General features: G+C 33.5%; 1 protein-coding gene across 1 annotated transcript in view; it reads left to right on the top strand.

Moving 5' to 3' along the window:
• The first annotated feature begins 4,871 nt into the window (after nt 1–4,871).
• The window catches only part of LOC129218662 (uncharacterized), a 53,773-nt gene continuing 31,515 nt past the window's right edge, over nt 4,872–27,129 (top strand). The window contains exon 1 of the mRNA XM_054852984.1: nt 4,872–5,342. Coding sequence (XP_054708959.1) covers nt 4,976–5,342 — 367 coding nt within the window. The 5' untranslated portion in view covers nt 4,872–4,975. The remainder of the gene's footprint in view (nt 5,343–27,129) is intronic.

The raw sequence follows: 27,129 nt of genomic DNA, 5'->3' as shown, positions 1-27,129 counted from the left end.
GAATCTTCTATACCCTCCACGTTAGGCTTACCCAACGTTGGTCGCGAGTAACAAGTGGATGTCGCATTCTAAATGTCTTCATTTAATGAATTTAAACAATATTTGTTGCCGAATGAGGTTTCTGAAGGAAGTGCACAAAAACTGCATGGTAAGTGCGAAGAATTTTCTTTTTTATTAAAACTTGTAACTGTTAATATTTCTTGAACTGCTCGTATATCATTACAAATCATCCACGTGCAATGTTACGGCGAACTTTTTGTAACTTTTTCTTCCAAATGAATGAAACTTTCATCAACAATTTTATTTCGATCATCGAATCAAAAATATGACATTTGAAACAGTCGTTACCATCTTTTGTGAGTGTGTACTGTATATATATTTTAGGTAGGTGTTACAGACCCGACCATGCGCAAATCTATAGGTCGGATACCGAATCCGCTCCCGATGGTCGGAGCTCCAACCACTGCGTATATTTTAAATTAATCAAACATTGTTTTTGTGTATATTAAACTTTAAAGAGTATCATAAACTTTGTATAATACACTCATTCATATGTGTAACGGGCCATTCATTAATTCAGGGTCATGAGGGGGAGGGGGTGGAAAATTCTCTACATACCCTTGCTTGGAGAGGGAGAGGGGGGGGGGGTAGATCCATTCTTACGTAATATTTTCCAAGCCGATATTTTATATTAGAAATCCGCGGTCAAGTGGTTTGGCAAATATTATATTTCATTTTCTTCAGGAAGGTAAAAGTATGTATTATAGGATGAGCTGTTTTTTACTTTTGTTTCAAAGAATGAAACGTGTAAAATATAATAAAAGAATCGCACTGTGTTTTGCATGTCTTATTTTTAATTATTATCGCATCATATACAAAAGTTATTTGTCAAAAAACATTCGGTCTAGATTCCTTAAAAAAAATTTAAAAAAAATGATAGTTAATTTAAGAACGATCCCAGTGATGTAATATTTGTTATTTTATTATTGTGAAGAAAAAAAAGAATCTTACCTAAGATGGGGGGGGGGAGTCTTACATACCCTTACATAGGGGGAAGGGAAGGTCAAAAATTGCCAAAATTGTCCTTACGTAATTAATGAATGGCCTCGAAGAAACAAAATTGAATTCAAACGTATCTTGTCACAATTTATGAGTGACTTTTTAAATTAATTTGAACTGATGTAACTTTTAAAACATTATTAATGTTAAAAGGCACACCGAGAATATCAATATAGAGTTTCAAAATTTTAAATCTATTTATTTGGAACTGTGTGGGTTTTTTAGTTTTATTTCAATCTTTAGATTCGGAAATGTACGTAATATTGCACGTGGGTGATTTGTAACGATGTACCAGTAGTTCAAGAAATATTACCAGTTAAAGTTTTAATAAAAAAGAAAATTCTTCGTATTTGCCATACAGTTCTTGTGCATCCTCTTCGGAAACACTAAAAACATTTTTTTTTTCATTTTTTAATTTAAAAAACTAATTTTTTTTTCAAATGAAATAAGTTTTAAAAACAGTTTTAAATTCAAATACACAGCATAAGCACATGAAAACACGTTTAAAAAACAATTTCACCAAAGGAGAGTGAAATGATTTTACCTATTTTATTCTAAAAAAAGAGTGAAATAGCGGCTTTCCAAAACAGAAAGCAACCACTCATTTAGGATATTAATTTAGTCTTAAAAAGAGTGAAAAACACTTATCAAAAGGGAGTGACATAAGCTTATCCAAAAGGAGTGAAAATAACCGCTCCGCAAAAGGAATGAAATTCACTCCTATAAGGAAAGTGCGTTTTCGACACTGGAAAGGAGTGAAAATTTACTCAGTCTGAGTTAAAATCGCTGGAATTTTTTAAGAGAGTACTAGAAAGTATGCTGAATGAAATGATAGGTCACAATTAGGGCTTTGTGGGAAAAAAATTTCTGAGGTTGAGGTTGACATTTCTATGGAATGACCCATCATGAAACATACACACCAATCTAATGGGGTTGTTTCCATCAGTCTGAAGTACTATATTTAGTCACACAAGTTGACAGAATGAGCAAAAAAAAAAATATTTTTTGAATTTTGACCTCTTGAATTCAAATTATGTTTTTCGCAATCACGAGTGTGTGTGTGTATGTAGGCGTGTGGGTTGTTATGTGTGTGTGGGGGGTATGTGTGTTATTGTGTAGGGGGTATGTGTATGTGTGTAGGCATGTGTTTATGTCTGTGTGCAAGCATGAGTGTGTGGGTAGTTGTGTGTGTATGTGTAGGTGTCTGTATGTATGCGTGTGTGTGTTTCAGTGTGTGTATGTGTTTGTGTATGTGTGTCGGCGTATGTATGTGTGTGTATGTGTTTGTGTGTGTGTATGTATGCGTGTAAGTGTAGGATATTGACGCAACCTGGAGAAGGTTTTCGCTAGAGGAGCTGCATCGTGAGGCGGCCGGTCGACGGTGATGCTGCAGAGTTTGCTGGCGGGAAAATAAAATGATACGACCTCAAAACAGTCAAATGAAAGCAATCGTGATTGCTCAAAAAAAAAAAAAAAAAAAAAAAAAACACATGGAGCGAGGAAAATATTTAATTTTCAAAATATTTAACTTTTAGTTAATTTAACTACATTTAGTCAACTAACTACATTGGTTTATATGCAGGTAGGAAAGAGGCAAAAACATTTTCAGCGAAAATATAAATCCGATCTCTAGTAGAGGGTTGCTTGGTGTGTCTTGGAGGATTTGTAACATTGAGTTGAAAGGGAAAAATTGGTGCCTTGGAAAACTGGTGGTTATAGGAGGTGGTCGCTGTATAGAGGTGACCGCTCATACAGAAGACTCGCTATATTTCATGAGGACCACCTTCTGGTATAATAAGAGAGCTAAACTGGTCTTAATAATACACAAATCGCAGCTTGAAAACAATAGTGACACAACTGAAAAAAGCAACTTTCTCAAGACACCATTTTTTAAACTGTTGCAATTCGTAATTTATTGTTGTTACATCCTTAAAAATACCTAATTATCGTAACGCCCCTCAAAAATGGTTAATACTATTCGTTTTGTTTATTTCAATGCAGGTTTTGTGCTAGCCTTTTAGTGTTCCTAGAAATTTTAATCAAATTAGGTCAATTTAATTTTTAATCAAAGTTGCCATCTACCGGTAACTGTCTATCTACTATTCGCATCTTTATTCCATGTAAAAGATCAATTTTATTAAATGATTATCAATTATAAATCTCATTTTCGGTATTTTTTGAGTTGCGTCACCGTTCTTTTCAAGCGACGAAATGGTGATCATGGTCACTCAGCTCTTCCAGTGCTGCACAAACCCTTGTATGGGAAACCTAAGACCTACCACAACAGATTTTCTGTGGTTCCTTCCCGATTTTCATCGGTGATCAAAGCAGTTATTAGCCTGGATTTGACAAAGTGACTGCCACTTTTATTCCGATTCTGACCTACACGTATGAACTTTGCGTGAGTTTTAAATAGCTATTTAAGTAAAATGAATGTTACTTCTTCAAGATAATGATATTCTTCCCTTGGATTCAGAATTCCTATGCAGTGATTTCGGATGAACAATTAAATGTGCTAGTCCTAGCTCTTATGCACAGTCAAAATTATAATGATGTATCTCAAGAAATGTTTCGAGTAATCTCGCGAAAAAAAACCACGCAAAGTGTTTATTAATGTAGGATTAAAATAAAGGTAATGATAACTATATTGCACTCCCCCTCTTTTCTTCGTCTTAAAGTCATTATGATATCAATACGAATGGCTAATTAATTATTTTTAATCAGGTGATATTAGTTAGAAGTTACTAAGACATAGAAATTGTTTGGTTAATTATATTGAATAATATTTTGTGCATTAGAAATTAATGAAAGAAAGCAAAAATTTTAGATTTTGAAAACCCCTCAAAAAGGCGGTTCTTCAACTAAATGCTTTTCATTAATTGGGCCTTTTTAAATATTATTGACTTGACTCGATTCTCTTAACGCCTAGTGGCGCATGAGGCCGCTAGCGTGGCATCCGCCCCGACCGGTTTAATGCCACCTTCCTGGCACTCCCCCAGCTTGGCCAACCAAAGCTATTTCTTTCTTGTATGGCCGTCTGACGCCAGGTTAGTTTTGGATGCCCGCGCTTCCTCTTGCCATCAGGGGTCCACGTGAGAGCAGTTCTTGTAGGGTCTATTGCCTGCATTCTGAGAACATGTCCTATCCATGACCATCTGTGCTTTTTTATCAGTGTGGTTATCGGCTTGCAATTTGTACGTTTGTACAGGTCTGAATTCAATATTTTATTTGGCCAGTATATGTTTAATATTTTTCTCATGCTTTTAGTTTGAAAGGCATCAAGCTCTTTTTCTTACTGTCTAGTTAGCTTCCATGTATTGCTGCCATAGAGTAGGACTGCTCTAACTGTTGAATTGAAAATTTGTATTTTGAGTTTTGTGTGTATGTTGTCAGGTTTCCATATTTTATATAAAGATTTAAAGGTGCATTGAACTTTTTTAATTCTTATTAATATATCATTTTTGTACCTCCCTCAGATGAAACATATGCCCCCAAGTTTTAAATATTATCACTTATTTTTAATTTTTTAAATTAAAGGCACCTTTTATGTGATAACTTGATTTTTCATGTTTCATTTTTCGCTTTTCCCCTAAAAAACGAAAACCTAGCACAAAATTTACGCGTAGCGATTCCTGAAAAATTCGTTCCATCTCTGCGTTTCGTACTCGACGTCACAAACACAAACAATAGCTCTAATCCAAGGCGGGTGCGAGAAATTATTAAAATCACGTAATTATTGATAGCGCGCCAAGTGCGGAAAACCTTCGCGTCGCATCTGGATCGCCTACTCAACGTGGATTCAAACTTCAGTTCGAGGAAGCAGACGAAGCAATGACACCGGGTTAGAGCTCTTCCGGAGAAGATGATCATGTGCCGCATCACTTTTCTTTAGTTGCCTCCCACTCATCATTTTTTGATGGCATACCCAGCCAATAAATACTGCCGGAGGCAAAAAGCGTGCCTCGTGGTGTCCGTCTTCTTACTTATCCTCGGACTTTTACAATTGTGTCTTGGAATCCTTCTGTCCTTGAAATCTCGAAATCGCAAATGTCACAAATCAAGATATATGTTAATTGGTATATACTTGGTAGTCGCAGGAATCAGTGGTGTAGTTGGATATTACCCTCGCAAAACGAAGAGTCCCTATAAGGTGAAAAGAATTCGAGGGTCCAGAGCCTCAGCTGCTGTATTTGTCATCTTTTGCGCTCTCGTGACTCTGCTGGTTATTCTCGAAGGCAATGCCTTCAGCTGCACTGCCCCCCAAGACGTCCACTCTCATGAAAGTAAGATTTTTTCTTTTCAGTCTAGTTACTACATGTAGAGGAGAACCAGAAGGAATGGGACAGCTGCATTATGTGACGAAATAAAAATGTGGAAAATTATTTGTAGCTTGTCCGGTAGAAGTAGCAGCTTTAGCCTCTTCGGATTCTCCTCTACAAAATTCAACTTTTCAGGAGAGCAAAACAATATTTTCTTTCCACCTGACGCGTTTAGTTATTTTCAATGTTTCAATTTTTATAGATCACTTTAAGTGTAAAACTATCGTTTGAAGTAGTTAAAACCAGTAAGTAGCCCTTTTTGAGTACAACGACAAACCATCAAATTTGAAAAACTCGATTCGAGATTTTTTTACATTCGTTAGTTTAGCATGGTGCCGACAATATATCGTCACCTCAGAGCAACAGTAAAATATCTAATCCCAGAAATAACATGAAGATGTTGCTCTGAAGTGACGATATATAATGTCTTCTCCATGGAATACAAAAGAACTGTGCTTCAAAATAATTGTATGACTGTCTCAAACTTTTGAGAAAAACGTAGAGCCCAAGACTAAGTTACCATAAAAACTAGCATAAGATATACGAAAAAAGGCAATGACAATTCTATATCTCAGAAGTCCAACAATTGCGATTTTCTGTTTATTAGTGCATCGTATCAAGAATCCTATTCCGCATGTGTATACAACGTTAGAGGGTGCTCAACAGCGTACTAAAATTTTCTTTCATTTGAGATTTTTCCTGTAATTAATGATCAATTTTGCTTTCATTTTGTAATCGCTTCCTTACATTAATGTTGTACTTTCGAATGCAAAATTTCGTTTCACTCTTGACTATTTCTTTTAGATGGTTCCATTCTCTTGTTATAGAGTGTATTTAACGTTGAGAAACCGTTCAAAGTTATAAAATTGAGAATTAGGGTCTGGTGGGTTAAAGTGGTCAGAAAATACAGTTTTTTCAATTTGGATAAATAATAAATACAGGAATATCTTTTAAAACTTCAAAATGTTTTGTCGTTATTTTACATTACTTTAATACAGAACACGCTGCTCTGAATTTTCGGAAGAAAAAATTGATTTAAATAGCTTAAAAACATTTTCTTTTTTATGTGTGTTACCTAGGGTGGGGTAAAGAGGTCACAGTTTAAATAAAAAATGATATAAAAGCATCATAAACAACCGTAGTTTTTTAATGCTCAACACACCTAGTTCTTCTGAAGAAATTAACTTTATTAAAATAAATTTTTAATGGTCAACTATGGTTAAAAATTGGTTCACCAAGAATTTTAATCATATTTTATTCCTGGATTTCATCAATATCATCAGGAAAGGTATGGTAATTTTCAATGTTTTATTTCTATAGATATGAAAGGTAGCGCAACTGCCTAAATTACACAATAAGAAAATATTACACTCAAATAGAGTTCCAAAAAAATATTACTAAATTTTAAAAAAAAAAGGGAAAAAAATAATCAGGCTTTATCAATTTATTCAATGTATGCGAAATACTTCTCGTTCTACGTTTCTACTTTTTACTGATATTTAACAGATTTTTTTTTTTTTTTTTTTTTTTTTTTTGGAGAATGGAAGGGGAAAATGGCATTAATAATTCTACTAGAATAAATTGAAAGCGGAGGTTGCAGAAAAAAATTCTATGTTTGTTTTTTTCTTTTTTTTCAAACATTATTGGATTACAATATTGTTTTAATTCAATTGATTTGCTACATTAAACTTAAACTCGTTTGTTTTTAATTTCAGTTTTCCTCAAAAACAGTAAATGGTTTGTAAACTTAATATTTAACTGATATGGGTCGTTCTCCAGAAAATAACTTTTGAACGCCAACTTAGCACATTTCACATTGTTACAGCATTATTTTTACATTCTTGTCTGTCGATATGCTAAACTAAGTATCTTTTTTTTCCTGTAATAAGTTTATATCATTTTTCATGTCTCGATTTTATGTGAAATCTTTGCTTAAGTCAATGAAGTTTTTACTTAACATTATTTGTTAACTAGGAAATCGCCCATCAAGGTATGTCGGGTGAAAATTGCTTCTACATTCAAACGAAGCAATTGCCTGCTTGGTGATATTTTGATTGTAGTTGAAATTTTAACTCTAACTCCAATGGATTAATCCTAAACTCCACTAAATAGCGTTCATTGTTGACCACTTTTTCATTTCTTCATTCTCCTAAAATTACACTCTTACTAGTAAAGCAGTTAAGTTACCGGATCCAGTTCAGCCTTGTCAAAGCAAAGCTATTCCCTGCATGTCAAACATTGCCAAAACATACTATCAAATTATCATGCCGTGGCGCGAGTTTCGTTGTTGGTGACGGCAGGAGCGTTACTCGACCAGTGAATTCGCTATTATATATATATATGAGGATATACCAGTCACTCAGGGGTTGTGCTCTTTGCACAAAATGAAAAAAAAACTGAGACCCACTGATGGTGCTTGTAAGCTACAGGCAGCAAGTATGCCCTGAGTTTCAGCAAGTACTGCTTAGTCAAGACAAAGATTAAGTGTTAAAAATCAATCAGGGCTCATTGAGATACTGTATGACAATTTTATCCCACTCTCTTCCTGGCTCGACCTAATCCTCCATGTCTTTTAATTCATAAGGATGATGAGACGACGAAAAGGGGAGTGTTTTTAGAACTTAATCGGGGGACTTAAATCGCTCAAATGGAAAAAAATCACTTATGTTACTAAACAGTATTAATTTATAATAATGTAAAAAAATGTTTCTAATAGAGGAACAACCATTCGAGCAAGAGCTTATCTAAAGCAGGTGTCGGCAAGCATTTTTTGGCTGCTAGTCAAAATCGAAAAATGTGTGTGCTAAGAAGACGTTACGGGTCAGTGCTATTTTCATTTCAAAGGTTTTTTTTTTTACAATATACCTTAAACTTTAAACGTAAAGATTTAAATTTTAACTATTACAAAGCAAACATACTGTAAAGTAAGAAATAACATCAAAAAGCACAAATTGCTGATAACTACAGAAACATGTTTCGGCGTTACAAGGAACGCCTTTTTCAATGCAAAAGAAATGAGCTTATGGATGAAAAGACATCCGAATCTCATTTCTTTTGCATTGATAAAGGCGTTCCTTGTAACGCCGAAACACGTGTCTGCAGTAATCTGCAATTTGCGCTTTTTGACGTTATTTTTTACGTTACTTTTCAGCACAAAGGTATTTATTTATCTCAAACATACTGTATTTGTGACGTCAAGTTAGTAAAATGTGTTAAGCAAGATGGGCACACCTCAATTTTTTCATAAAGCATTTTTTTTCATCTGTTAATCATTAATTATGACCACAATATAGTTAAACATATTCGATTCAGCTAAATCAGAACAAATAGTATAATTTTTATTTGCTGGGGTCACAGCTTGAGTTTATGAAAACGATGCGAAAACAATACTAAGAAAATATCTGGTAACCAAGAGTTAACTTTTTGAGACACTAATTTCATCCTACGGCTGCCACTGCAACTGCAAGCGTGTTTTCATAATACGAATACTAATATCTGAACAAAAATAAATTAATTCACGGTTCCAACTTGTACAGTGGTGGACAAAATTATAGACTCAATTTTTTTTTTTTTTTTCAATTATAACGTGACTCAGTTTAAATTATTTTCATTGAAGTGAATATGAATAGTTGAAGAAATAGTTCTAAAATTAGTACATCTTATCAATTAAATTAAAAAATTCATGAAATTAGAAAATTTGCAAATTTAATATTTTATCATTACGTGAAACCTGGACAAAAGTATAAACTCAAAGGTAAAAAATCCAGGATTACGAGAAAGTTTCGTTCGAAAATGTTAATTTAACGCCATAGAATGAATAAATGTTGCCATCAGTGATTGCTAAAAGTTTTGTTTTTGGAAATTAATGAGAAACATATAAATGCAGCGCTGGACAAAATTATAAACTCAGTTTTTTTTCCATTTTTTCAATCAAAATTTAACTCTGTTATTATTTTTTTCCAGTAAAGATAAATAAATGACTAAATAGTCCTAAATTCAGTATAACTCATAAACTTCATAAAATAAATAATTTAATTAAAAAAATTCTCAACTTTAATATCTTAATTCGCAACTCCAATAAACTATAGGGGCGCTGCAGCCACTGTCTAATGGCGGATGAAAAAGGTAAAACAAACAGATGCCGTAACTTATAACTTGCTTTGAAGCTTAATGAATGACAGTAATATTTCATCGTGCTTGTGGGAAATTTTCTTTTCGATTCCTCTGAAATTACATTACACCATAAACTCTCTAAAGCCTGTAATTTTCTCCAAAGAAATTACGTGGAACGGAATGTTTTACCTTTTTCTTTAGTATTGTTAATCACCTTTTGCTCATCTGATTCTATAGGTAACTGGTTATTTCAGCAAGATAACGCGAGTGTACACACAGCGAAATGTACAAAAGAATGGTTCAAGCCTGGGGTATCAGTTATCAAATGGCCAGCTCGTAGTCCGGATCTTATTCCGATTCAAAATCTTTGGGGGACCATGGTTCGCAAAGTTTATCATGATGGGCACCAGTACCAAACCACAGAGGAATTAAAAAGGGCAATACTTTCAGTATGGAACCATATGCCACTGCAGCTGTTGGAAACTCTTGTGAAATCTATGCCTAGCCGCATATTCGAGGTAATTCAGAAAAACGGTGGCCCAAATCGTTTTTAAAAGTTAGTAGTTTACACTGATGGCTAGATTTAATGCATTGTTAATTTTTAAAATATTTCAAATATATATATATTTTTTCAATTCGTCCATGTTAATAGCAAAATTACATTTTCCTAAATCTCTGCTTTGTTTTGCTAAAGTAATTGCAAATGTAACTTAGTTAAACTCAAAAAAAAATTTTATTTTGTCAGCTTATAATTGTGTTTACGCAGTATCGTAAGTTTGTAATTTTGTAGTTCAGCATTGTTTCATTTTTGGATATTACATTATTAAGTATTTGAATAAAATTCTACCAAACTTCAGAGTTTCTTACTTTTAAGTTAATACTTTTGTCCAGGCTTTATGTGTTATGAAGATATTCAAGTTGAGAATCGTTTTAATTAAATTATTTATTTTATAAAGTTTATGAGTTATACTGAGTTTAGGCCCATTAAGTCAGTTATTTATCTTAACTGGAAAAAAAAAAAAAACTGAGTTAAATTATGATTGAAAAAATAGAAAAAAAAAATAAAAAATGAGTTTATAATTTTGTCCAGCGGTGCATTTATATGTTTCTCATTAATTTCCAAAACCAAAACTTTTAGCAATCACTGATGGCAACATTTATTCATTCTATGCCGTTAAATTAACATTTTCGAACGAAGCTTTCTCGTAATCCTGGATTTTTTACCTTTGAGTTTATACTTTTGTCCAGGTTTCACGTAATGATAAAATATTAAATTTACAAATTTTCTAATGTCATGAATTTTTTAATTTAATTGATAAGATGTACTAATTTTAGAACTATTTCTTCAACTATTCATCTTAAATTCAATAAAAATAATTTAAACTGAGTCATATTATAATTGAAACAAAAGAAAAAAAAATTGAGTCTATAATTTTGTCCACCACTGTAGTAGCATGTTTTTTGGAGCGTTTATATGTTATACGTCATGAACAGTTTTTTTTTCTAAGTTTTTTTTTTAAACATTAATCTATTCAATTTTGTATTGAATCAAACAATTTGCTTTATAATAAGCTAAATTCAAAGTATTTTATAAAATATTAATTATAGAACTGAATGAGTGGGAAAACAGACACACATACACAAAAAAATTTCCTACCATTTTTGTTTCTCTACAGCTCATACAATTTCAATGCGTTCTAACGGGGGCGTCTTCGTAGGGGGGTAATGGCACAGACTGCGCCATTGAAACTTTTAGGAGTGTTTTTCTCTTTGCTGGGTTCCCGCTCTGGGGAGGGGTCTTTATGGCATTTGGGGGGGGGGGGGGGTACGTCCTTGCTTTCGGAGAGAATGGGCAACCCTGGTTTTAATACATGAAATTTTTTTTCATAAAAATTTCTTAAATTGATTTATTTCATTATTTCTGAATAATAAGTCCGAATTTTTCCTCTTCAAATATTTATTCCTTCTCTCTCAAAAAAGAAAGAAAGAACATTACCCTGTTTTGCAGGTACTAAGTTGCTATTTATGGTGTAACTCAGGTCTAACTTTACAATCAGGATATTTCAAAATGTAAAGTTAATTTTGTTTTCAAGTTACGTTTGTTGCTAGAGGAATAAGAGTGTCTTTATATGAAGACAATACAACAAAAGGTCTTTGTTGCATCTTGCATTTTCTAAAAGGATATTGTTCTCGAACTTCTTTATATTAATGAAGTTGATACTTTGTTATTCATTACAGGCGTATGGACCTTGATATTCTGTATTTTTTTCAACTTTTTTTTTCTGGCTTTATACAAGAATTTAATGTTTCGATCTAAATACAATTGACATTGAATCCTTTTGTCATAAAGGACTCGAATGGCATAGACAATGCATTGTGTGCCATAAAAAATAAAAATAAATCGTCAAGTATAGGGAGCAAATATTAAATTGAAACATAATTTCAGCAATAATATATAATACAGTTATATCTCTTTTTTTTTCCATTTTCAAAAAAGTTGAAGATTTTTTAATTTTCAAACAAGCATGTGCATTCTCTTCTACGACGAAATAACTATTATTCTATTTGATGAAATAAGAACTAGGAAAGATAGGATTTTTTTTTAATACGAAAGTTATTAGAGTATAGTTATATAGAAAAGGTTATATATTTCTGACACGTTGCTAAACTGTTATCTACACTGTTCTGCACTTTTGAAGTAGTTAAAAGATTTTCATACAGCCGTTATGTTTTTACTCCTAGAGTCACGTAAAGAGTTCAATGCTTTTCAGGATATAGAAACATAAAAAATTATTGCTACAGCCAAGGCCGTATGCAGAAATTTTTTTCGGGAGGGGGCTGGATTCGCACATTGCCCTTACACACACACACACATATTATATATATATATATATATATATATATATATATATATATATATATATATATATATATATATATATGTATGTATGTATATATATATATGTATGACACGCATACACGCCCATAAAAATATTTAACATTGAAGATATTTTTTTTGTCTCGATCTTTAACGATTCCACTGTTGGACTGTTGTTATTTTTCTTTTTATTTTTTTTAAATTCACATTTGTAGTGGGAAGGTTAACAGGAGATTGATCCTTTAAGTGGGATGTAGAATATCCATAATTTCAGGGGTCCGAGGGTTTCTCCCCCGTGAAGTTTTTTGAAAGATAGATAAAAAAATCTGTATTTTTGAGGCCTTATATGGAGTAATTGAGACTATGAAATAGGTAAACAAAGTCTTTGAAAAGTTATGCATTCTTTTGCAAATCAAGATCAATCAAAATAAAAATTGCTTGCTCGACAAATCGTTCACATTAATCGACAGAGATGAAAAACGAAAGAGGAGAAAAGAGCATATCGTCGTGTGCTCATATTGGCTTTTAGTGTAGTTGGGTTTTTGATCACTCCCCCAACACCCCCCCCCCTTTTCATCAAATACCCTACAGTATAAAAAATTGTACAAAATGGTTTAAAAGAAGTGGTGTAGAGATTCAGAAAACATGAACGAAAGATTCTGGCCATTTTGACAATTTTTGACATACTTTATTTCTTTGATAAGAGACAAAATTGAAGAACTTTTCAAGGAATTTCAAAAACTTAAAATAAATTTTCAAAGACACTAGAACAGTTGAAATTATTTAAAGCACTTTATTTGCAATAACTTTATAAGACACACCCGTTTTAAGTTAAAAATAAAAGTATATAACGAAATATTTCTCAAAACAAACATTTTTTTTTCAGTCACAAGTAGTGCAGAAAATTAAATAGAGTAGAGTAATTGTAATTTTTTTTCTTTTTCTCATGCTTAAGATACTAACAGTATGTAGTAGGAGTAAGATAAAAACAAACAATACAAAAGAACTTCCAAAATACTGAATTCGGTATTAAATAAATGATAAGGACATGGAACATTATCAGCCACAAAAATTCATCTTGAAAAATATGCTACAAAAACGCGAGAATCATGATTTTTTGCATTTTTTACTCAGGATGTATCAAGGAGCTGAATTTGGCACATCTTGGTGACCAGGATACTAGCCTAATTGGAAACTAGGGGCCAGACCCTTGGGGAGTCCCTGGCTTGAAATCGGTGCAGTGTAAGTTTTATAAGAGTTTTAAGAGGAGGAAGGCAGGGGCGTGCCACAGGGGGGAGAAGAGACACCTGTTGACCCGGGCCCGAGTCTGAAGGGGGCCGAATACTTTTAAAACTAGGGGGTGGAAACAGTATGGAGGTGGGCCGGAAAAAGTCATTTGTGACGGGCCCCAAAATATCTGTGCACGCACCTGGAGGAGGGCAAGTCTACTAAACTGACAAGGGGCCTCGGCCCTGGACGGCCCTGAATTGAATTGGGGAAAGAGAGCAGGAAGTCCTAATTAAGGGTCTAAATTGCAAGTATGCTTTGCAGGTAATGAGAACTAGAATTGCTTTTTTCTGTATTTCTTCAAATTTTTCACTGTATAAAGAAATTTTGTTATTTTCCTTTTCTGTCATTAGAAATTTATAAAAAACTTTCTTCTGTTTTACGATAAAAATTATTTTGGGTTTTGGGGGGGGGGGGCGTCGAGTCCCCCTCTGGATACGGCCCTGGCTATAGTCGCTCTCAACACCTCGCAAAAAAAACTACCAGAACATATACAAGGAATCTTTTCTTGTCCCGAGCTGAGGTGAATAATATATTTGATTTAATTTCATGCATACTTTCACTGCACAATAGTAAAACTTAAATGCAATGTTTACTCTGTGCCTCCAGGACTCCGAGCCAAAATTCGTGAATTTATATCATTGTATTCACTATTACCAGTGCAGAACTAGGGAAGAGGCGAGACGAAAAAAATAAAAGTGTAAACTCCCTCTTTTCAGTAGGGGAGACCGGGGCAGGTTTCCCCACTTTTTTTGTTTTATTTTGTTTTAATTTTTTATTTAAACATTTTTGTTAAGATTTGATTACGGCTTGAATTCTTGTACTTTAGGCTAAGTATTAACATTTACTAAAACATAAAAAAATTAAAAAACTTTAAAGAAATAAATATATATTTGTTACCAAGTCACGTTGGAAAACCAACCCCGTAGCCGGGGCACGTTTTCTAACATATAAAATTGGGTCGGGGCAAGTTTTCCAATTAGTTTAAATGGTCTATAATAAAGGTAAAATAAACATGGAGTGTAACGTAAAATTTATTTTCTAATTTATTGGTAAGTATAATGGGTACATTCTTAGTAATTTATTACATTAAAATGTATTATAACAATAATCAAAGTTAGTCAGAGTCATCTTCCATATCACTGTGTCAGTTAATACAAACAAAAAACAAAGAGTCTTCTTTTTTGACGCACGCTACGTGAGCCCCATTTCTTGCAACGAATACATTGGATCCACTTTCTTTTGGCTTTGAGTTAGAAAAGGTGTCAAAGCAATATAGATAGGCGAACACAGTCTTCATCTTCTTTCTCACTTGATACATTGGCATATTTAGTTTTATTTTTTCTTAACATGACGAAATGTCTTCTTCTGCATTTTTTTCGTCAACAAATAGCTGAGGAATCACAGTTTGCTTTCCTTTTTCATTTTTCAAAATGATCGTGTTGGACTTTTTCTCTCTTTTTGCTTCTTACTCTCGTTTGAAGAGCGTTTTTGATTAGGAGTATCCCTTAGAATGGCGGATTTTCGTTTTTTCCTCCTTTTGCCTGTGCCTTTCCTCGGATAGCCTTTTCAAATGGTCTGATTTCTTCGGGGGATGGCAAATATTGTTGAGGCAAAGAACCAGCTACAGGCGAGCGAGATGGTTGTGGGTTAGACTCACCTTGGATGTCCTTAGATGTAGAAGGAACACCTTCTGGTAGCCCTAATTGTGGTTGACATGGTTCATTGAGAGTAATTGGAAAGGAAGTGGCTGGACGATTGTCAGAAGTGTTAGTAGTTGGGCATACATTGTTTACTTCGTCTCGAGCCGATGTGTCTGTGAACAGATGGGGGCAAGCCTTCATTTGAGACCATTTTAACTGCAGGAACTCGTGCTGACGGTACATCAACTTGTGGCATTTGGGTTGTAGGAACTTCGGCTTGAGGTACTTCGGCCTGTGGCATTCCGACTTGAGGGCCATCAACTTGAGGCATTTCGGTTTGTGGAAGTTCGGCTTGAAGCACTTCGACTTGAGGTACTTCAGTTGGAGTCAACTGAACATTAATGAACTTGTCGCGGGTAGTTATTTAATGTGCGCTGCATTTTTTATTGCGCTGCATTTATTTGCGCTTGTGTGTAGTTAGTTCCCTCGGTTTGACTTGTTACGTTAATTGCGCACCATTTTCAGTCCATCTGATATATCACATTGGAGAATGAAATTCAGTTTCAGATATGACTTGATACTATTTAAAAAAAAAAAAAAAATCAGATCATTTAAGTAGTTATCCAAAATTTAATTTTAAATATTTAAAATTGTGGTTTTATCGCAGTAATTATAAACTATGGTGTATTGACTAAAATACAATGTTAAACGGTAAAAAAAGAAAAAAAAAAGAAAAAGAAAAAAAAAACATAAAAAACATTCATGGAGAGCCAGGGGCACATTTTCCAATTAGAAAATGAGCCCCGTATTGAATTGGAATACGTGCCCCAACGCCATATTTCATTTTTTATGTAATATTTAACTATGAAAATTAAAACTATTTGCCAAAGCAATCACGCCATCAGAAACGTAATGAAATATAGTTCAAAGTTAGGTCCTGACAATGTAAACAAAAACAGTATCATACATGTTTTTTTTAATGAACAGTAAATGCTTGTAAAGTTACTCACCAGAAGAAAAACCACAAAAGTTGACGTCTCATCAAGACAAAGGCAGCTGATGAACTGAGGATCACGTGGAAGGCGCACGCAGTGCTGCAGTTTCACACTGTCCGGTAAACGTCGCTACCTAGCAAGAAACACTTAAACTATGGCGCATTGGAATACGTGCCCCTATAGAATATCTGCCCCAGTCTCCCCTACTTAAAACATGTATTTTTCCAACAGAAAGGATAAAGATAATTTCGTGACATTCCCCCCCCCCCCTTAAAAAATGCAAATGAATGTTTGAATTCTTTTAAATTTTCAGTGTCCTCTGTTTTCAGGAAAAGGGAATGAGAGCATGTTACGTTGGCATAGTGTTGCTATAGCTTGATCACGAAGAAATGGCGGATGAACTAGAAGTAGAAACATACCGCTTCATTTTGTAATAGGTTGCATCAGCGAGATCGTGCATCCAGTAAAAATTTTACTTCTTTTGCTTTCTAGCTGATTCTATCTTATCTATCACAAATTGAAGTGTTCTCTTTCCGCTTCAATTCATACGTCGTCTATCCCCCCCCCCCCCCGTGGTAAAGTTAGAGACATTGGTTCCAGAAACCTTTCTTTTTTCATTGCACAAGAGAAAGCTAGCACGTGATAACAGCATTTTATTGTGCATTCCCCTTTTTTTTTCAAATTATTATAACGTATAGAAACACGTGCCTACAGTTTGTTGCAGATTTGTGCATTTCGACGTTGTGCTATTATCTTTTACCTTCACTATATTTTGATTTTTAACCTAAACTCTTAAATTATACCTCTTTCTCCATTTAAATCAAACTCATAGCCATAAAATTAACGAAAAAGTATAAACAAAAACGGGGGGGATGGGGCATCCATGGAGACAAAATGCATACTAAGCTATATTAAATATACTCAATTTCATTTTTAATTTTAATTATATTTTCAAACGTAAGTTTGAATTAACGAATGCTTTTGATCCTAGTTAGTCTAGATAAACGAGATTCTACTGTACTGGATATACAAGTATTGTAAAGGGGAAAACAGAGGGGGAGAGGAGAATGTTTTTTCCGAAAACGTACATGAGGAGGAAAATGGAGCACTACTTTGATTTTTAGGAGGGTATTTTATATAAGAATCAAGAATAATGGAGTCCTCCTCTCGAATATATTATTATTTCCTTTTTTTGCCACATAGTGTAATTGAGACAAAAATAAGAAGACACGAAAAGAATCGAGACTAACTGAATCTGTAAAACATGTTACACACATGGTAAATATTCAATATTATAGGTATTTGTATCATTATCATAACTCAGAAATTATAACAGACTGTGTTTTTTATCTTTCCGTAACTATTAAGCTATTGTCCATTATTACTCATTCGAAGTTGTAATCAAGAGAAATTCGAGTCATTGACATAAGAACCAACCAGTATAATTATTTCCAAACGAAATAATCAAAACAAAACTATTTCGTTATAAACAGTACGAACAAATAAATAAATATGAGTTAATGCTCGACCAATTAGAGATAGTGGATGACCTTGAAGCGGAAACATCATTTGTATCATTAGTAATAAGGGTGTTTGTTATTATTTTGTAATAGGACCAGAATCAAGCGAGAAAAAACGTGCATGTTACTACTCTTCGTTTTCTGGCTGATTTCACCTATTATAAATGAGGCAGTGAGAAAAAGCTTGCAACGAAGAAAAAGCTTGCAAGCAAAGGGATGTTAGAGCCAAAATTAAAAATTTAGAGAAAACCAGTACAGATGGTGGGTGAATGAATCTCCTGTCTTGGGGCTAAAGATAGTAACGCAACTTTAAACTCGATTTACTGAAAACTTGAAAATATCCACTAATATCCCCTTGCTTCTCACTGCCTCAAATGATACACATGATGTTTCTGTTCCAAGGTCATCCGCCATCTCACCGTGGTCAAGCTTTACCGGCATTTAAAGAAATTAAAAATATCTTGAAAATCGCTAAAATTGTAAGACGTGCAAATTTATACAAATGTGAGCTTATTTGTAGCTGTCAGAAAAAGGTTCGGTAAGGTTTGTTAAATGTAGTCCATCATAAAAAAGTTAAATTAAGATTAAGTTGTAAATAGGAAGAGTATTTTGTTTTCACCTGAGCAGTTTTAAAAAAACTTCAAAAAGCAACTGTTTCTATCTTTAACCCTGTCCATTACCAGCCTGCTCTTTCTTTAACAGAAATAAAGCTTTAGTTGCTGAAGAATCTAGCTTGAATTATTAAATTTCAAGAGCCTAAGCGAAACACATATATAGAAATTTCAACTCCACTAACTGCTAAATTAATATTTCCCTTAAAAAATCCTTAAATGAGTTGTTGGGAAGTTCTACAAATTTTCGCAACATATTGAGTTTATTTGTATTGAAAAGCTAACACTAGCAGTAAAATGCAAATTTTAGATTGCGTAGTGAGAGCAATTTCAAAAATACAAACGATTTCTTCTCATATAAATGATTGGATTCAGTTTTCCTCCAAATAAATGGATAACATATTTCATATAAATAAGTATGAAAATTTTGAGATTGAGATTCTTGTCAAGTATCGCAAATAATTCCCGAAGAATACAATTTTGATGAGCTCCCCCCCTCCCCCACTCGTTTATTCACGGGGAAAAAAACACTACCAAACGTTAAACATTCATGTTTTAAAAATATGCTAAGACTATATATATTACGTGATTATATGATTAATTTATACATAAAACACATCAGGGTGATTCTCGAATAAATGTCCCTTGCGTAATACTAAGTTTATTTTATTCAAGTAACTATTAATTAAATGTGGGATTAACTGTTATGCTCTGATAGTATATTAAAGCATGTAGCATTCCCCAACAGCATTATTTTTTTAAAGGCTTTGGTTAGCTGGAAAAAATAAAAAACTTAGCGTTACGCACGGGACATTTTTTCAAGAATCGCCCATCACATAAATAAGTAAAAAATTGCGTGTTTAAGATCCATGCCGTGCACTGCAAATAATAATCCCGAGGAAGATAATTTTGAAAAGTTAATTTTCTTAAATTACTCTTCTGCTTAGTCGCAGAAAAAAACACAACCAAATGTTCGACACCGGTGATGAAACACTTAACATGCATAAAATGTTTTAAAAATAAAAGTACCGATTTTTGCAAGGTGTAAAACTCCTTTCCAGGAGGAAACTCCTTTTTTTCTAAATTTATTGTTTTTTCTTGCCAAGAAACTTGTACTAATTTAGTACACATAACTGGTGCGTTGTGGTGTATAAGCTATTGTTACGAGTTCGATGCAACTTCAAACTTTCTTTAAATGACGACACAGTTCTTGAGAAAACACAGGAGATTTATTTACAACTGCTAAATTAACCATAGCAATTAGGCTATGTATGTTAGATATCAATTAACACCGTAAATTCAACGGTAAAATACGTATTTACATCAAAATACGCAAAAACACAGCGCAAAGGCTAAAACATAAATCAGCGCAACGACTGAAAACGAGAATCTACAGTTAGAAAGCAAAACTGACTCTCTATCCCATTCATAAGACGCCCGGATATTTATAAATCTAGAGAAGTTTCGACAAAATTTTACAACTTTCTAAAAATATGTTTCTCATATTTCCTTTTCAATCATTCACGAATCTTATCAATCAGAAATAGGGGTTCGTATACTTCAGTCGTTTGTTAGGGGGTTAGATGTACATTACAAGAAACTATTTACAGGTTAGGTTACTAAGATAATTTTAGAAATAATGGAATAAACGCCAAATTTAGCCAAATTACAACAAATTAATCATAATAATAATTACTATTTGCAAAATTTGTAGCACTATGTTATCAAAAATGTCCCGTCGTAAAAAATTCCATCGTAATTCTTTAAATTAACTATAAGAAATTTTTTTAAAATATATACTACTATATTATTTAGACGGCAAAAATCAACCCATAAACATAACATCATAAATATTTTGCGAGCATAGTAGTATTTGAGAATCAATCAGTTACATGTAGTAATGTGTATAACCCTGGTTTTCTCGAATGCTGTTTATTTAAATTTTTTTTCTTGCGTTGTGTCACTTCCACTGCCGGGGTGTGACATGTTGAAATACAAGCCACTTTACGAAATAGTGATTGAAAAATAAAAATCTTTATAATTATAGACTGTTGCAAAAGCTCGCATCTTGAAACTCAGAAATGAGATTTTATAGCAAAAGCAACAATTTGTCAATATGAAGTGCATGATAAACTTAATTCCCCGCATTTAAACTTTTCTTGAAAGTTTCCCTCTGATACTTAAACTGCATCAATATAAATCAAATGCTCATACAACATAAGAAGTACAAATCTATGTGTTACAGTTTGGTAACAACGTTTTCAGGACACATATTCATTCATAATTTGTAGCTTAAATGTTAAGGAAAAAAAAACTTACGTTGGTCTGTTTTTGACCTTCCATTCCTTCTTGGATGAAAGCCACCATTCACCACACGTGGAAAATTTCGCTCTACAATTAGGAAATGCAAATGTAGGCTAGCGATTCATCTTAGGCATTATTTCCTTAACAATGGATTTAAGTTATGAACATAAGGTTATAAATATGTCATGCCATTTGTTTAACAACTTAAAACAAATTCTGTCGATCCAATGCGAATTGCTACAAGAAAACTAAATTTTGGCGCAGTTTAAACATTAAGCGGTAATTTTGATCAAACTAAGTTGCTTTTAAGAACATTTCGTCGCCAATAAGGTTTTTTTTTTAATTATTGTTTTTATTAGCTAGTAATTTGACTTGGGGCTCGAATTTACTTTTCCTACACAACGCGACGGTTTATGCCAAACTCGCGTCAAAATCTGATAAACTATTTTTTTACTTCCTTTTACGAAAAAGGAAGTATTGAATTCGCGAAAAAATTTTCACTCAAAAATCGATCTTAATTTCCATTTTGCTCACCCCCGAATGAATTTTGAGATTTTTTTTTTTTTTCGACTCGACTACACGTGGATAAGTAAGTGCCTAAGAGCGTATAGACTCGCGATTATCCATTTTGACGATTCCCGAGTTAATTACAACGTGTTTTCTCGTGACGTCTGTATGTACGTATGTATGTGCGGTGTGCGTATCTATGTCGCATAACTAACTGTCGTATAAGAACGGTATGTCCTTGAAAGTTGAAATTTGGTACGTAGACTTCTAGTGGGGTCTAGTTGTGCACCTCCCTTTTTGGATGCATTCGAGTGTTTCTACATGTGTCTTTTGCCCCCTTTTCGGGGGAAATCATTGTTAATTTCGATGTAAGTTGAAGTGGTGTTATAATTTGGCATACATTTGGCGATATATCGCCAGTTTTTTGGTCGCCAAGTTTTGTCGCCAATTTGGCAACAAATTTGGCGATTTTTTTTTTAAATTTGGTTTTAATTTGACCACTGTTGGTGATATTTAGAGAGTAAACTATTGAATCACATTAAAATTGCCAATAATGGGGAAATGATATAAAAATAGGAGTAAAAGGAAATCATGTGATGCAGACACACACATCAGCTCATTTCTTCATAAATGCCAATATCTACCTGTCATTCTCTTTGGCTTATCTAAAGATACGTAAAATCTTTCTGTATGGGAAATCGCAAAACGCTGGTATTTTCAGAAGTCGGCCTGAACTGTTAAAGAAACTTTTAAAAACAGTTTAGGAAGAATTTGTTTTTCTTAACATATTGAGGGGTAATAAACTCGATCTCATCAAAGGTGAAAACCTTTTTTCCATCATAACTTGTAAGTTTTTTTTTTTTTTTTTTTTTTTTTCTTTTTTGGAGAAATTTTTATTTTATACCTAACTCAGTAACTTTCCTTTTCCCTTCCATATGACGTAATTAAAATTAAATTGCAATTTTGTCTTTAAATAGTTTTAAATAGAAATTACAAAAGCATACCTTTGCATGCAAAAGTTTTATAATATTTATATTACGGGTTAATATGTAATTATGGTACTTTTTCAATTCTATTTATGTTAAAAAAAAAAAAAATCACTGGAATCTAACTGCTTCAATTTTATAAACTTTGGGGCACAAGAAACATAATGTTGGGTTAAATACATCTCCATCTCAACACTTTCCTCACAAAAAATTAAAACAATGACAAATTCAATGCATACATTCGTACTTGCATGCACATATACAGGGTGTTCCGTTTTAACCTGCAAGACCTCAATTTTTGCAACCGTTAGTCCTAGGTGCATACTTCCAACTGCAAAAATGTTCAAAATCAGATGTGGAGTTAAGATATTGAAAATTTGAAGAAAAAATGAAAATGAGTCAAAAAATACAAAATGTAGCTTTTTATACGGCCCCTTGGTCCCCTAAACTTATATTTAAAGAAATTATCTCCATTCAAAACTATTACTGACACAAAAAACTTGATCTTTGTGTGACCAAAACTCAAGGAGATATTTCAGTTCAAAATTTTAAGGGACCATAAAGAAGATAAGATTGGATATTATCGCCCTTTTAGAAGAATGACAGGTTGTCAAAGTAAGAAAAAAAACAAGGTATTTATTTTTTCATTACTATTCAAAAATTCATGCAGATGCTGTGCCGTGATACGTAAAATCACGCTGAAAAATTCGATCAATTTGAAAAACCGCACTCTGCACACATATAATTTTAAATATTAGGAAATTGCTATATTTTCCCCCAAAAGGTGTTATTGACGGCGAGTGTAAAATGTTATAAGTCACAAAACGCTGCGTTTCATATCTCGGTGAATATTGGTCGTACTAATTTCAAACTTCTTGTGTTGGAATTGTATTTCAATGGAGATTATTTCCTTAAATATAAGTTAGGGGACCTAGGGCCCGTATAAAAAGTTAAATTTTGTATTTTTTACCCATTGTTATTTTTACTTTTAATTTTCAATATCTTAACTTTGCTCCTGATTTTGAACATTTTTGCAATTGAAAGTATGCATCTAGGACTAACGGTTGCGAAAATAGAGGTCTAGTAGGTTAAACGGAACACCCACTGTGCATATATACACACATACATAGGCAATTTTTTCTTTTTTTCGAAAAGCTTTCCATTCTCAACATAATGTCTTAGCAAAATCAAATTTGCTGCGGCACTGCTTTGAAAACATGATACCAGCTAAGAATAGAACAAGAACTCAGGGCGTCTATATCCAATGTTAAACTTTCCTTCGAAAAACTTCGCTCCACAAGACAGGCACAAGAGTCACCATTTATTCTTGAACTTGTTTTTAATTCAGTGTTGATTACGTAATTATAAAGTATTACATTGTGCAGTGCTGAAATAATCCCTTTTCTGAGTGCATTATATCGATGTGGATGTGAGTAAGATATATTTTATTATATCTGAAGGTATTTTGTTTTGCTTTCTTTTTAATAAATTAATGAATATTTTAATGATACTTTTTCCCATATGCTAGCAAATCTCCCCTCATTTAGTGCTCTAACACTACAAGAGCAGGGGCGTGCACAGAAATTTTGGGGCCCGTCACAAATGACTTTTCGAGGCCTCTTTATATTGTTTGTCCCCCCATTTCACGCCTAGTTTTAAAAATATTGGGCCTCCTTCAGTCTCGGGCCCGGCCAACAGGTGTCCCTTCTCTCCCTCTCCTCCCTGTGCACGCCCCTGCCTAAGAGGAGCATATAGGTTGAGAATCGCAGATTCAATTAAAAAGCCTCATTTGCATTTTGATAATGACTAATGATTTCATAAAAAGTTACTATTTTTATTTTCAAAATGTGAGTTTCATGATTAAAGTGTAATGTTATCAAAAGTATTTTTTTTACGTTTAATTTTTGTACTGTCTATCGGGTTCAACTGAATCCTTATTTTCTATTGCTATGATGGAGTACAACGTCATACGTTTCATTTTCTACATTTATCAATATGCTCTGTTACACTATACTAATTAAGCTTAACATTTCGCGAAAAAATGACCATAACCACTGAATTCAAGGCCCTCAACTAAGACGGTAAATTTTCGCGTGCTCCTGCATGCTCTAATTTTGACACTTTGATTATTAAGACAGTAGTCCCATTCCTCCCCCCCCCCAAAGAGTGGTGCTACAGTCTCTCAAATGATATGAAGTACCCCCTCCCTGAATGACATAACCCCAAAAAGAGAAAAAGACTCCTTAAAACTACCACCTAAAAATTTCTACCATATTTAACCTCAAAACTTACCCTTCCCCCTCTTCCTAGCTGCACCACAGCTTGTAATTCTTCAATGTGTGTAGACGATTTTCATAGCTATTTGGGCATGAAAGCTATGAAAATCTATTTGCATTTTTCAGTAATCTGAAGTTAGCATCTTCACATCACACCCGAGGGTCCCCTGTTCCTAATCTGAAGTTGGCACAAAAACCCCTTACTAATTTTTATTTTAAAATGTGAAAGCTTGACAACTACATGATAAAAGACATTTTTTTGAACACCGTTCCGAGTATCTAGTGCACTTCTTCCCAATACTAAATAAATATCTTCGAATGAACTGAAGACGTAGACTGGTTGATTAATTCGGCCTATTAATGAGAACAACTTTTTACAGCCAGGGCGGCGAACTGGGTCCTCCAAAACGGTGTCAACCTTGGCTCCCAAAGGGCGCAAAAAAAGAAAAAAGAAAGAAAGAAAGAAAAAACGAAGGTGCACAAGCCTGAGGGTGCAAAAAAAAAAAAGGCCCATAAGTTTGACGGCGTAAAAAAAAAATAAAAAAAAACGAAGGACCACAAGTTCAAGGACGCAGAAAAAAAAAAAAAAAGCGATGGCACACAGATTTGGATGCTCGAAAAAAGAAATAAACGAAGTCGCACAGGTTTGAGGGCGCATTAAAAAAAAAAAAAAAACGGCGGGACAGTCCGCTCTTGTTTACAGCTCAAACTGCAATCAAATAGAAAATGGACTTTTCTTTAAATTGCGCGGGTTTTGCTTTAAAAATGCATTTTTTCCCCTTGGAACGAAGTCTGCCTCAGTGTTCAGTTCACTATTTATACTGTCGTGGGCAGGTAAACTGCAGTATCTGCATAAATGAGTTTTCGAGGTATTTCAAGAAACGCGTTTTGAACTCAATACCAACAATAGGTAAATGTTGGAATTAGACATTATTTTCACTCCTTTTTTTTTTCGCCGGAAACCAAATAAGCAAGCTTGTACAATGAAGCTAACGTACAATAAATGAAAAAATGCAAAAAAAAAGAAAGAAAGAAAAATTTTCAATTACTGCCAATGGCAGTATATTCAAGTGAAACAAAATTGTTTGGGGTATCATGCTTTTCTCATCCTCAATAAACAACATATGCTATTTTCGCCTTTTATTTACTGATTAGATAATCGCCCGTCAAGGTATGAAGGGTGAAAATTGCTCCTACATTTGAAAGAAGCTATTGCCTGTTTGGTGATATTTTGATACTTTAAATTTTAACCAAAACGACAGCGGATTAAACTCCAATAGATAGCGTTCATTATTGACTACTTTTTCTTCTTTCTCCTAATAAGTCTTACCATTAAAACTGTTAAGTTAAGGGATCCAGTTCAGCCTCGTCAAAATAAAGCATTTTCATGCATGTCAAACATTACCAAAAACTATAATCAAATTATCATGCCGTGGCGCGAGTTTCATTGTTGGTGACGTCAGGAGCATTACTCTATCAGTGAATTAGCTATTATATATACATGATCATTAATGCATTTTCGTTAAATCAGAAGTGCTCTTACCAGGATAAGGTTAGTGTAGTAATCAGGGCTGTGGAGTCGGAGTCGGAGTCGTTGGAAAACATGCCAACTCCGACTCTGGGCTTCTTTTTTTCTTTCCTTTTCACTGACTCTCCTTGCATTTTATAAAAATTGATTACCAATTGGTTCGATTACATGTATAAAAAGATACTAATGAGAAAATAACTGCCATTATGGCAATCAGCTAGTTTGAATGCTTACCGAACTTTCTGTAGCCGTCCCCTAGTTTGCTTGCTTTTTAACTTAACTAATAGCAACTGTCAGCAAACGGTTTTGTTGAATAACATTTTCAAGTAATCACTTTCAAATAAAAATAGAAATATAGTGTTTTGTTCTATCTCAGTTTAAAATAGTAAAAGAAACGTAACAAATTAGTAAGTCGACGCCTGTAGCTAAGGTTGAAACGTTTAAGTGTGATCGGCAAATTCAAAGACGTTCTGGCTCGAAAGCACGAATCCAAAAGATTCGATGAAATAATCTAATGTTTCTTTCTTTATTAAGACTATTTCTGTAAGCTTGGTTCTCACTAAAAAGTATGTAACAAAATAAGCGTAAAAAATTTCTTGATTACAACACTCAAGAATTGCAGTTAATCTTAAAATCTTCATATTTAGGTTAATTCTAAAGCAGCCAATAAAATTTAAATTAAAAATTTAGCGAAGAAGAAATATAGGTATAGTAAAAGCTATTCGTACAAATTTGTATACCGCCGCGTTTTGTGTAAAATTAGCTCCTGACGCATATGTGCCCTATTTTCGTTGAAATTTTATTGATGAAATATAATTTAAAATATATTCGTGAAAATTTTCAGAATTAAAGTATTTATATTTTTTATAAACTCTGAAATTAACTTTGGGTGTCATCTACTAGATGGATGTCACCAGGGGCAAACCACTCCCTCTCAAGAACTTGGATTTAGAAAAAAAGTTTTTTTTCTCTCAAGTTACAGCTTTCAAAAATTGAAAGCACACGATTTGTTCAATATATATTTGTTAAACATTAAAGGGGGGCAAATTACAGATAATCATTTTCAAAATTTTTAAAAGGGATTTTTAAGTCATCTCACTTTT

The sequence above is a fragment of the Uloborus diversus genome, chromosome 3, assembly GCF_026930045.1.
Source record: "Uloborus diversus isolate 005 chromosome 3, Udiv.v.3.1, whole genome shotgun sequence".
NCBI lineage: Eukaryota > Metazoa > Arthropoda > Arachnida > Araneae > Uloboridae > Uloborus > Uloborus diversus.
Note: the sequence above shows the minus strand (reverse complement) of the source record. Positions and strands in the feature narration are given on the sequence as shown.